Raw genomic sequence first — 13,234 nt, forward strand, 5'->3', positions numbered from 1 at the left:
GGGTCACACTAAACAAGCACAATTACGCTGCTTTGGGACACGATGGAAACCAGATGTCTGCTATCAGCGCCAGCCTTCTCTAGGTCAGCAGGCCAGAGAGAACACAAAAGGTGACTTTAAACTTTCTGCGCTCAAACGAGGAGGGGTCGGGCTCCGCGACAGCCGGCGCGCTTCCTCCCCGGCTTCGGCGTCTCGCTCATTAGGCTTCGCCGCGAGCTGGCAGCTCCACTGCCCTGCTTCCTGTCGAGCCTTTCTCTGCCGTTTCTCCTCCTCCCTTCCCGGTTCGGCGGCGAGAGCCCCGCCGCACGGTGGAAGTCCCCCCCTGCGGCAGTGCATATCACATCTCTCCTTGTTTATTAAAAGTATAGCACCGGAATCTCGCGGAATAAGGGCAGCGTGTGGTGGGGATGGAGGGGGCTCGTTTTACGTGTCTGGGAAGTGAGCTAATCGCACTGGTTTGGGGCCCAATTCTAGTGTTCGCTCACAGTGCCAAAAGAAATCCTACATTTGAAAGCTAGGTGGTGGAAGAGCAAGCGCAGTTGCTTCATTGAAGGTTCTTATGAGACTTGTGAACTTTGCTAGGAGTGAATGTGAGTGCTCAAACACACACACACACACACACACACACACACACACACACACACACACACGCACTCCTGGGTGGCCAAACAAGGATTAGGGGAGGTTTCCCAAACACAATGACTTTGGAGCAGTTTGGTCAGTTAGACCTTAGGGAATATTTTGGAATTAAATAGGTGAACACCCTTCAGCATTCCCGGACTTCGACGGAACAAATTAACCATCGGAGCTGAAGTGAAGCCCGAGCTTAATGCAGCTTTAAATACTCCCTCCGTTGTGTCTGCAGCGCAAAGATTTAGTGGCACAAGTTCCAACCCCCTTGAATAAATGACCATGCGGTGCAATAATTATTGTGTAGAATAATGGGTGAAACTGGAAAATTACTTGTTTACGCGGGACAAAAACACAAGGTCTCTGGATCTGCTAAGAATTTTGAGGGTATTCCATAAGTGGGAAAAGCTCTAAATTGTTTAACTGCATGAGTAACACCAAGGTCTAGTTGCCTTTAAAATTCTAACCAGACAGGAAGAGGGGAAAAATTACTCTGTGCTATTAGAAACTACATTACAGAACATGCATAAAACGATAGCTGTGTTTACAAATGAAATTTAAAAAGGCCTCAGTTCAAGAATGGGGCAACAAATTGGCCATACTTTCCAAATTAAATACCATTCCAGTAAACAGCTGCAGTCCCTCATAAATCAGTAACAGCTACTTATTCATTAAATCATTTATTTGTAGAGTAACAAATAATAGTGAATGCATATAAAAGCATGTTTGTCCCTTTTGAAATGTTTCAGCAATGAAACAGGCGTTTTCCTGGTCATGTTATCGCCTCCCATGGATTTACCTACCACTGCTACACTGACGATACCCAGCTCTTCCTCTCCTTTAGAGACATTTCCTCACACATCTCTACCTCGATGTCCGATCAGCACCTACAACACAACCTCTCCAAAACAGAGATCCTCCACCTCCCAGCTGCTCCAGACTTTACGCAACTACTTGTCCAGACCATAGTGATTTCCCGCCTGCACGACTGCAACTCTCGCCTGTCTGGCCTTCCTGCTACTTGTCAAACCTCTACAGCTGATACAGAACGCTGCTGTGCAAGTTGTGTTTGACCTGCCCAAGTGTTCCCATGTATGTCCCCTCCTCATCTCTCTGCATTGCCTTCCTATAGCTGCCCGTATCAGATTCAAGACTCTGGTTGCACCCTAGAAAAGCATCAATGGATCTCTTCCCCCAGTATCTACAAGACCTGATCATTTGCTACACCCAAACACACTGCCACACTTCTCCACCTCTGCCCACTTGGCGCTTCCATGCACGAGAGGTCAAAATTAAAAACACAAAGGTTTCTGGCTCCTCCTCTGATGTGGTGGAAAGATCTCCCCCTCTTACTTAGAACTGCTGAATCTCTCTATACATTTAAGAAGGGCCTCAAAACTCACCTCTTTGACTCATTCTCCCCTGATCTGATAAGTGCTTGATAAATGTATCCATGTTTATTTTTAAAAACTTGTTTAATGAGGGAAAAGCTTACTCAGAATCTATGTTTGACACAATGTGATAAATTGACTGTGCTCAAGAATCACATCTGCATCCAAACCGCTCCTTCTGTTGATGTAAAGCAGTTTTTCCATTGTTCTGTATGCATGTATTTTTTGTTCTCTGAGATGTAGGTCGCTTTGGAGAAAAGCATCTGCTAACTGAATTAAAGTCATGTCAGTTATACGATTTTGTGCTCCAGGTGTTTGTTTCCCTCTAGTGGTCAGAGGCACTAAGGACATTAATGCGATTTAGGAAAACTATAAGATTTAATAAACTGAACCATTTATTACATATTTTGTCACTTTATTTCCATAGTCATGAAGTCTTAGACAAATTCATCAGAATCATTACTACATGTGTAAAACAGTTTTAAAACAGTTATGAAATTAGTTTATAAAGATGAGTGTTCTTGACAAGTAGGATTCTAGAAGTGTCAGTTACATTTAAGAACTAGTGCCCTTAGCCTTCCCTTAATAAAACTGCTTCAAGGAATTTTGTCACACAAAATTATGTCAGAATAAATGTGAGCATCCATAATGATTGACCCGTTACCATGACTAAAATTACTGCAGACAATAGGACCAAATAGCATGCAAATTCAGCACACAAAATCTACTTCTCTGAAATTACCATAAAGAACCTTTCACAGGCATTTATTTCAGATAACTGTTAACCAAAGAAAGACTGAGTAAGTTTGCCACAAAGCAAGAATACAGACAGTGCAATTAAGGCCCATTCTGGTATATTGGGACTGTATTCTCAATTAGCAGAACATGGATGGAAACCATCAGTGCTTTTTCCTAAAGGTGTATACACAGGAGAGGTCTTTACTAAAATATGCATTTGGCTTTTAATAGAGAAGTTGTAAGATTTAAGACAGATTGGATCTGCTGAAATAAGACATTTGAAGACCAGACAGAGTATATATAGTCTTATTGCATTATGATGAACCAAAAGAAAAGGGGGAGGACCAAAAAAGTCAATACAGAGAAACTGACATTAAAATAAAACCTTAAAAAGCTGGACACTTCAGATTAAATAAATCCACAAAGTGGAAACAAGCCAATTTATTCCTGCTAATCATTTGCACTTAAGATCAGTACTTATCTGTGTTTTTCATAATCACATACCTGAGGAAGACTGTCTTATGACTAACATAGCAGCTATTTACACAATACATGCCTAACAAAAGAAGCAATGAAATCAATCTGGGGATCAGCTTCTATAGCTAAAAGGAGTATTAGTGGTCATAGTTCATTATGCTGACTGAGGAGGAAAAACTGGCCAAAGGCTCCACTGAATACCTTTAATCAAATCATTTTTTCAGGCTGCTATTGTCAAATGTAAGCACAGCACATGTATCAAGAACTAGTATCGTTTTCCAGCCAACTATATATTTAAAAAAAAAAAATTTCTATAAATTCACATAATGCAAGATGCTGGAAACCTTGTTCAAAGATTTTCTTTTGTTGAACTTGGGAGTTGCCTGTTTTTATGCAATTCACACAGAGCATAGTGCAGTGAGGCACTGTATTCATTGCCTATTCTCTCTTTCAGCTACTGAGTATAAATACCACAGAATCAGAGGCAACAGCTGCAGGACATAAGAACCTAACTATAGAGGAGTGTCAAGTATGGATTCATCAGGCCAGAAGACTTGCACAAATATGAGGAAGTGTCCTCCTGGAATGGTAGGCTCAATGTAGCATGAAGGCAGTTTGCATACATTACCATGTCTGTACCATTTAGATCTGTACCCCTCCTATCAGGAAATATATATGTACTTTCAAGAAACATTAGCCTGTTGAGTTTAGGTTCAAGGAAAAATTTATGCAAACATCACTTTTACTGATTCAGCAGGTGGCTTGGTGGTTAAACCCTGCTGAGAAATGCACTGCTGGTTTAAGGAACCAAAGTTGAGCAATTGAAAAGAGTGAAACTTGCACAAATAGGGTTTCTCAGTTTGCTCTGAAAAAAAAAAGAAAAAATAAGCAAAAACAAATAATGCCATCTTCATGCACTTGTTACTTTCAGTATTTTATCTTCTGGCAGTAACTCTTCCTTGTCATCATGAGTCTGGCGACGAGCCCTTGCCCTTTGCACCCAGAGCAGAACAAAGCCCACCAGCAGCACAGTTGACATTATAGCCAAAGTGGCCACCAGGAAGAAGGCTAAAAGAAAGCACAGATGTTAATATACTGCTGAATACCATACTATCTGTTCGACATGGGAAAAAAAAAAACCCAAGATACTCATTTTTGACTGCATCTGACTGCTATCTAGCTCTTCATTTCACTGCTGACCTCCGAGGAAGAGCTTAATAACAGCATTATTCACAATCGTTCCATTTATAATAAAAAACCCTCAAGTCTTCTTCTGGATTATAGTGAATACACAGTTGCTCATCAATTCTTGCAACCCATTCCTACCTGGATTGGGATGGCTTGAATGGTGTTCATGTTGACCTGTGAATAAATTATTGAAAAGGCCATTTTATTCAAACACTATTGACAAGACAGAAGGCTGAGTGCCGTGTCTTATTTAACACTATTTTCTTATCCTATATAGCCAGTGACATAATCCCTTTTCAAAAACTTTCCCTCTATCCATTGCACAAAAGCTCTTTGCCAACTATAATCTCCAAATTATAAGGAGAAAAAATGTAAACTATTTCACCTGGACACATCATCAGATGAACTCAACTCCAAATAAAAACTTTAGAGGAACAAAGCATTCAGATTTTTAATCACTGAAACAATTTAATTCTATATGAATCATACAAACCTCAAGAGATTCTGAAATTGTTAAAGCCCATGTTCTTTTCCACCAATGTCAATACACCAAAAACAGAACTGGTCAAGGAAATTGTTTTTTCCACAGCCTGAAGGTATTTAAACAATTTTCTCCAACAAGGTCAGCTTAAGTGGAGTCCTTTTCTACACCTTTGAAAATATGTTTTCCTGCCTCTGATTTTACCTTCTGGATTAAAAACACTAAAATTCAAAGGCTTGGATCTTCATATAGTCTCACCTCCAGCTCCAGTGCATCTGGACATGCACTCTGTCACCGTACTGTAGCGGTTGCTGTTCCCACCACAACCGCCATAGATGAAGGGCAGACAGGTTTTGGTTTTGGGGTCAAAGTAGAATCTGGGGAAGCTAGCACGACAACGCCCAGCATCATAGGCTGCTGTGCAAGCATCTGGGGCAAGAAATTTCAGAATTAAAATTATACTTAGAGAAAAAAGTAATTTGTGCCTATCATCCTGTTGGGTTATCTAATACTTTTATATTAAGATATACAACTTCAGCCATTTATGTATTTATAATTTCTCACATTACAAAAGTAAAGCATTTGTAACCATAATAAAACATAGGAAGTTTGCCCTCCATTAAATACTGTGTGGCTATTTAGCTGCCCTTATTCTGGTCTTTCATAGGTGTTGCTTACACACACACACACACACACACACAGTCTGAAACAGCTTGTCCCAAGCGGGGTTGCGGCAAACAGAAGCCTAACCCGGCAACACAGGATGCAAGGCTGGAGGGGGAGGGGACACATCCAGGACGGGATGCCAGTCCATCACAAGGCATCCCAACCAGGACTCAAACCCAAGACCCACCAGAGACCAGGACCCGGCTAAACCTGCTGCACCAACACCCCCCCCCCCACCACCACCTGTTGTTTACATGTATGTTTTGTGATTCTATGACAGTCATGTATTTGATGTTTAATAAAAAAAGCATAAGACAAAAAAATGAAAACAAAAGTTAATTCATGCTCACTGTGCAATTTGACAAGGGGTCTCATAGCTACTGGGCTGTGCAACTTGGTTTTGTTGTGCGAGTTTCATCCCATAATGGAAAAATGCATGTTTCAGGCAAATTTGTGACTAAATTGCCCACTGAGTGAGTGAGTGAGTTACATTGCTCTGTTGTATAAGCTAGCAATATAGGGAGCTTACCGTTTTGTATCTAGCATTTCAAGTCACCTTGGATCAAAGTGTCAGCTAAATACTAGATGATTACATCTAGCGTAGATACTGCCCACCACTCAGCCATTCAGACACAGGTGAAAGCTAAATTCAGATCTCATCATTGCAAAGAAATGCCTCAAGCCATAATACGGCTATAAAATGAAACTCCTTGTAAAGTCAAACTTGTGGTATGACTATTTAATAGCTTCTTTCACAAGTGCCACAGAGGTTTATACACATCCTTTAGGCAGCAACATCTTTAGTACACTGCTTGCTACTGCTTTAAAAATATCCATCCCCATATTCCAATCTGAAATACACACCTTGGGTAATTACCCATTTTCCAGCAGTCAAAGTAAATTCTCTCTTACCTTTATCATCAGTAGACTTCATGGCATTGGGAATATTATTTCCTGTGAAGAGAGAATTAAACATAATTCCTTCACTGGCAAATAACTTTAACCAAAGGAAAATACACCTGGGTTTAAGTATGTGATTGGTCATAATATCTTGCAGCTGACAAGTGAGATGGGAGAGGTACCTGAACAGTCAGCCATGCATTCCTCCATGGTCAGATAGTTGTTTTTGTTGCCCTTGCACCCTCCATAGGTAAAGAGCTGGCAGGTGCGGGCAGAGGCATTGTAGAAGTAGCGTTGGAATGCAGCACGACAAAAACCCTGGTCAGGAAGGGCCTCACAGTGCTCTAGAAGAATCAAGAGTCAAATAACAGGGTTACCACAGTACACCCATACCACTTGCCTCTGGAAAGCACTGGAGGACATGGAAACACTGGGAACCAAACTCTGCAAATACTGATTCACATCACCTATAATTTGTAGAATGCAAATAGCAACTGTAGATGCTGACAGACATAGTAAATGTACAGTTTCACACTGTACTATGAAAATGCCTGATTTTGTAGATGTACCAATAGATCAAAGTATTCTAATAAAGAAGCAGATAGACAAGAGAAGGAGAATAAAAGTAAGAGAGGACTATAACAGACTGGGGAAACAGGTTTAAAAAAAACTGATGGAAAAGCAAGATGGACGGAAATTGCCACTGAAAGAATGACAATGAGAAAACCAGAAACGATTAATAAAAAGAGGAAAGAAATGCCTCAAAATAAAATACTACGGCAAAGCACAGTAACAAGCTGTATGAAGTGATCAGGGTGACAAACAGTGAAGACTTGCCTGAATACACCTTTGTTGTAATCTCATTCTGGGATTCTTCAGGGGTTGCAGCTGTGGAAATAGGAACAATCACCATCTTGGAGCAATACTGTGTTCTGTGGACAGAGGCCACTGCTCAGCCCCCCACACACACACACCATCTTCTTTGCATTTACCTTGTTTGTCATTCATAAGCATTCTCCTGAAGGCAGGGCCAGATGTAGCATTGCTAGGTTCCACAAAACCTGTTAATGGGGAGGAGGAGAGGGGGGAAGAGAGAGAGAGAAGAGAAGGAAAAAAAAAAAAAAAAAAGTTACATGAAGTATGACTTAAGTGTTGCGGTCAACACCGATGAAGTTTTACCCACTTTGTATTTTGACATTGAGAGTTCTTTATTCTATGCCAGGGTGTCTCAGTACTGGGGACACGTGTGAAATCTTTTACAGAACTTAAACAAATTACATTGAACTTGTTTCCCCTCAAAGCTGTACAAGAGTTTTGAGCCTAGTAAACTATTTTCATTTACACATTTCATTGCTGGAGATAATGTTAACATATTACTTATACAAAAACAGATGCTAAATAATCAGATTGAATCTGTAAATTACTCTGCATACCCCAAGGCAGTCAGCTCATACACACACCATCTGAAACTGCTTGTCCCAAGCAGGGTTGCAGCAAACCAGAGGCTATCCCGGCAACACAGGGCGCAAGGCTGGAGGGGGAGGGGACACACCCAGGACGGGACGCCAGTCTGTTGTACGGTGCCCCAAGCAGAACTTAAACCCCAGACCCACCAGAGAGTAGAACCCGGCTAAATCCGCTGCCCCACCGTGCTCCCCCTGCACTCAGCTCAGTTGGTCATTAAAAACAAAAAGGAGATGTGTACCTTCATTAAACTGGGGACTCCATCCCTTAATTACTTTACCACCTTCCATATTTAAGAATATTACAACCCATAAGCATCTTAAAATATAGATCTAAAAAATAAAAATCCCCATTATTCTTGCAATCAATTCCTCAGGCTTATCAAATTAATACAGCAAATTTACATTGGTTATTGGTGCTTTGAGGAATTTTTCTTAAGATTCTTTGGCAAAAAAAAAGGTTATGAAAATTAAACCGAGGCAGTTCCCAAACAGTATTTCTAGTCTACATTTAGCAAAGCAGCTGAAAGTATTAGACTGGTGTCTCTTATGTGTTCACACGGAAAGGTACACCTTCCAAATACCTTCCATGACACATTTTCATCCACATGAAAAACATCCAGAGTCCATGGACTGGTTTTTCCCACAAAACCGGTTGAACTGCAACCAAATCATATATGGTACATGAAGAGGGAGAGCCTTTAATCCGTGTACACAACACACCCAAACTTTTTACACAATGCTCTGAAGTCTTTGTGCCCTCTTCAAGAATCGATTCCTGAAATATAGGGAGATCTATCGTTTATGAAGATAATCATAAAAATCTAATTCAATGTTTTTGTTTGCACCACAAACCATTTTCATTGCAATGAATTGTCAGGATGGGGTGCAATACAAATACATTTTTAATGCGACCTAATTTCCCAAGTTTACTTTTATTCATTCAACTGATACTTTTCTCCAACGTATAATGTTAAGATACTTACAATGCCCCTTTATACAGATGGGTAATTTTACTGGCATAATTTAAGCTGAGTACTTTGTTCAAAGTTACTACAGGTGGGATTCAAACTTGCAACTTTGGGTCCAAAGGAAGCAACTGTAATCACTATGCTACCGGTTGCCCCTACACTACGTGAACCTAAAAAAAAAAACCCCCAACACAACATTCACCAAGAGAAAGGCTTTCTTCTGTGTGGAATGAAACCCAAACTATTGTGCAAGACCTATACATCAATATTTTTCTCTAGCTAGAAGGGTATTCACTTTACCAATACAAAGTCAGTATCTTATAAATCAAATATTTCACACAAGGAGTACACATGCAAAATCATTCAGCACTTACTACTTTTGTAGCTGTAAACTTTAACCACAGAAAAGACTTCAGAAATTCTTAGTCTTTGTGTTATTTCCAAATCATTTTATATCATTGCTCCTATGATAAGGCCAAGCACACAGGTTAAAAAAAAAAAAAAAGACATCAAAACCAAAAAGGGAACGTCCCTAGAAATGGCTGACATATCCAGACATTTAGCAATATCTTTCTAATGCATCTTCATTCACCTATAAAAAAAAAAAAGAAAAAAAAAAGAAAAAAAAAGCTGCAGTTCATATTACACATACAACACTAAATTATTCAGTTAGAGTTCAACGTAAACCGCTCCAGTGGAGTAGCAAGTATTTATTTAACCAATTTCGAACATTATCTAATGTTTCAGAATTTCCATTCCACCACTTCCTTTATGCTGACAAAGGAATCCAGCCATCTTGTGACAAAAGCCACATACCAGAAGTTTAAAGAAACTGTACAAGATGCTAATCCTTCAAGCAATTAAAAGTAGTTGGCATCTTGCTTACTTTTGTACTAATTTTATTACAACTTGTAATCAAAAAGTATACAATTATCCACATTAGGTACAAATGAGCCTTGCTTTACCAGTATAAATTAAAGAAGTTGTTTATTTTGCAAAAAACCATTTTTAGAAACATCTACATGAAACGACATTAGGAAAAAACTGACCAACTCTTCAGAAAAATAAAAAAAGTTCCAGATGAGACAAACACACAAAGAATATTTATGATATTCAAGTAATTTTCAATTTTTTATAAATTTATGTTGTTCATGTGTATTTGTCTATCCAGCTAGGCTTGTATTGATATAAGCAATCTGTTTAAGTATGGTTAAAGATGCACACTGGATGGCATGTCAGTCTATTGTGCAGGGCTCACATTGTCATAAGCAACAGGATTCCCCCCCCCCCCTTTTTTTTTTTTTTTTAAAAAGCAACCATGTCACCTAAACAACCTATTGTTGGAATGCAGGAGGAAACCAGATCACCTGGAGGAAGTCCAGACAAACACAGAAAGGACAACCAAAATTTCTGATGTCCCATGATTTGGGAACTTAGTCCTGTCCGTTTTACGTTTTACAGAGAAGTCACACTTCACTGTACACAAGTACTACTATTCAAATACATTGTAACTATGCAAAGTGCTTTGAACCAGTGCTGTACAAACTGGTTTAGGAAGGATTTTTCTGCCAAGGTGTCTGGACACAATGAAAAACAGGTATTCAATTTATTTTACAGATATCTTTTTTTTTGTTTTTTTTTTTTTTTAACTGTTACTTCATTCCTTTACAGGATTGGGGGGTGGGAGAAGCTTACCTGTAACACCACTGCAGGCAGCCTGGCAATCCTCAATATTCTCAAAGTTGTTTTGGTTGCCTGCACAGCCTCCATAGATAAACATCTTGCATGTCTGATTTGTCACATCATAGTAAAAGCGGGGAAAAGCTGCACGGCAAAACCCGACCTCCATGGGGGATCTGCACCTGTCTGGAGTGAAAAACAGTTCCACTTAGAACAAGACTTTTTTTTTTTTTTTTTTTATGTCCCCACCCTTGTTACGAAATCAAGAATTAAAATAAAAGGCATAGGACATTCAGATGTAGAATTCTCATGACAATGACAAAATGCTGAATTTATTACAAATGCAGACTTTAGTACAATTAGCATCCCCATCAGCAATAAGGGTTTCCAAGCCCTTGACCCATTAGGCCATTTCATTCTGTTTAACAACTTCTCAGATATTGTGAGAAATTCTGCGTGTGTGTACATACATATAAAACACACACTTCTAATACTAGAGGACACATTACCTTCTCATTCTTACACCTAAAGTTGTCATTTTAGCTCAAACCCAGCCAGGAGAGACCTAACAGGGCGCAAGTCTGTATGTATTTACTTACAAAGGGCAAGAGTGTGACAGTAAGAGAGACACACCTGTTTGCCTGAAACATTTCTTTGAACAATGGGAAGAAACAAACATGGCGAGGACACGGAAACACCATACAAACTGACTGAGCAGGAAAGACCTTTTTTTTTTTTTTTTTTTTTTTTTTTTTTTAAATGGACAAAAAAGAAAACACCTTCAGAAAAGTAGCTTCTGAACAACAAATTTAAGTGAGCTGATGAACAATGAGAATAGCCTTAGCAGTTACGTACACTTAAATGTAAACAGATACTATCAGAACAACTTTAAAGGTTTTTAAAAAAGATACTGGACAAAATTTAGGTACATGTATGTATGAGTCAATATCTGCTTCACACCAGCTACTCTTATCCATAATACCAACCATGTCAGTTAATTATAGAAATTAGACTTGTCTTTTTAATTAAGTCAAATAAATAAATTTTTTTTTTAAAAATAAAAAAAAAAAAAAAAAAAAAAAAAAAAGCGAGCCTTGTTATTGCCATTCTATTTTACAGGAAAAAACCTGTTCAGTCTGGCGTTTCCTGCTCGGCAACTGTGACGTCACGCCCAAACAAAGCGTTCGAAGTAAATTTCAAGTAAACTTTTCCAAAGTTTTTCCGCCTTATCGCATTCTATCTCTTGGATACAATACATAGAGTTGTAAGAAGGGGGATTTCGGTACAGAAGTTGAATGACGCTCGCGCCGTGTCGATATTTCTTTGCTGAGCGACTCGCTTCCGCGCTCTCAGGTAAGGTAATAAAAAAAAAAAAAAAAAAAAAAAAAAAAAAAAAAAAAAAAAGGTGTTACCTGCTGCTGTGTCCGACCGGACGGAGTCACCGCTCTCCGGCGCCGTCTCTTTCTTCAGGTACACGGTGTCGCCGCTCGCGGGGCTCAGGCTGCACACGTCCTGTCCGCCCTTCCGACAGCTGAGCAGCAAACACGCGAAGAGGCCGTCGCTTGAGGGCTGCGCGAGCGCCAGGTGACAGTCCTCCATCTTACAGCAAGCCTCCATGCACTCGGCGCTGCTGGACACGTTGGACAGGCGCCCGGAGTAGCCCGCGCCGCGGTCGAAGGACTGAGGGTCGACCCCCTGGTCCACCAGGCGTTCCATTATCTGAGGGCACTGCTGCGCTGCGACCCCCGAGAGCAGCACGCAGAAGAAGAGAACGCGCCACACCCGCCCCATAACAGCGCCTATCTAATAATAATAATAATCTAGCGAGCTATCGATCTACTTAGTTATTTCCTCCGCGCGCTGAACCGTTGCACAACCCTACTTCGCTCCCACGCGCCTGAGGTTAAATACAAGGCGGCTTCCGTCTTTGGAGGCGCGCGCCACCCATCCCGAACTCCATAGGTGCACACAGGTGAGCTCCCCGCCCCGGAAAGGAAAACGGGAAGGAAGAGTGCGCCGTCGGAACCTGTCTGTCTAGATGCCTGGGCTTTTGGGAAAGCGAGAAAGACACGGAATTGTGACCAAAAATGTGCTTAGTAACGCTTTGTTCGCTGTCGCGCGGGTCCGACTTAAGTTTTGCGCTGTTTACTCACTCACTGTGTGGTAAGAACGACCTTCGCCTTCCTGACAGTCAACACGTATTTATTATGGCCCAGCTAAGTAGGACGTCCCTCTCTGTCCACCTGTCGTGCGTCAAGAATCTGCGCCGTAGCCGTAGCCGTAGCCGTAGCCGTAGCCGTAGCGAGTCTTCCTGCCCTGAACGTACGAGTCACACATTCGCGTCTCTTTCTTAATTTCAGGAGCACGTGACTTTCCCCAGAAGAAGCTGACACACTCAGCTAAGGGCTCTATATGAGTTTGTCCCATTTCTTTCATGCTTAGTAAATACTGGAGCCCAACTAAATATTTATAATTGATTTTTTTAATTAATCATAGTTATTGTCATTCAATTATTATTTTTTAAATGATCAATCAAGTTAAGGAACATTGACAATCGACAACGGTAAAATCACACAAGTTGCAAAGTATGACCAATACGGCTATATGAATAAACTAAATCGCAATTTATATATACGAAAGGTAAAGCGC

General features: G+C 40.4%; 1 protein-coding gene across 1 annotated transcript; it reads right to left on the minus strand.

The window, feature by feature from the left end:
- Window positions 1-2,419: 2,419 nt before the first annotated feature.
- spint2 (serine peptidase inhibitor, Kunitz type, 2) lies at window positions 2,420-12,496 on the minus strand. Its single transcript, XM_018742618.2, has 9 exons — window positions 11,998-12,496; window positions 10,601-10,771; window positions 7,464-7,532; window positions 7,309-7,359; window positions 6,654-6,815; window positions 6,484-6,525; window positions 5,164-5,334; window positions 4,563-4,598; window positions 2,420-4,304 (listed from the first exon to the last, which is right to left on the minus strand). Exons 1-9 carry the CDS (start codon window positions 12,374-12,376, stop codon window positions 4,147-4,149), a joined length of 1,239 nt encoding a protein of 412 aa, XP_018598134.2. The 5' UTR covers window positions 12,377-12,496; the 3' UTR covers window positions 2,420-4,146.
- Window positions 12,497-13,234: the final 738 nt, after the last annotated feature.

Source organism: Scleropages formosus, chromosome 10 (genome assembly GCF_900964775.1).
Source record: "Scleropages formosus chromosome 10, fSclFor1.1, whole genome shotgun sequence".
Classification (NCBI taxonomy): Eukaryota; Metazoa; Chordata; class Actinopteri; order Osteoglossiformes; family Osteoglossidae; genus Scleropages; species Scleropages formosus.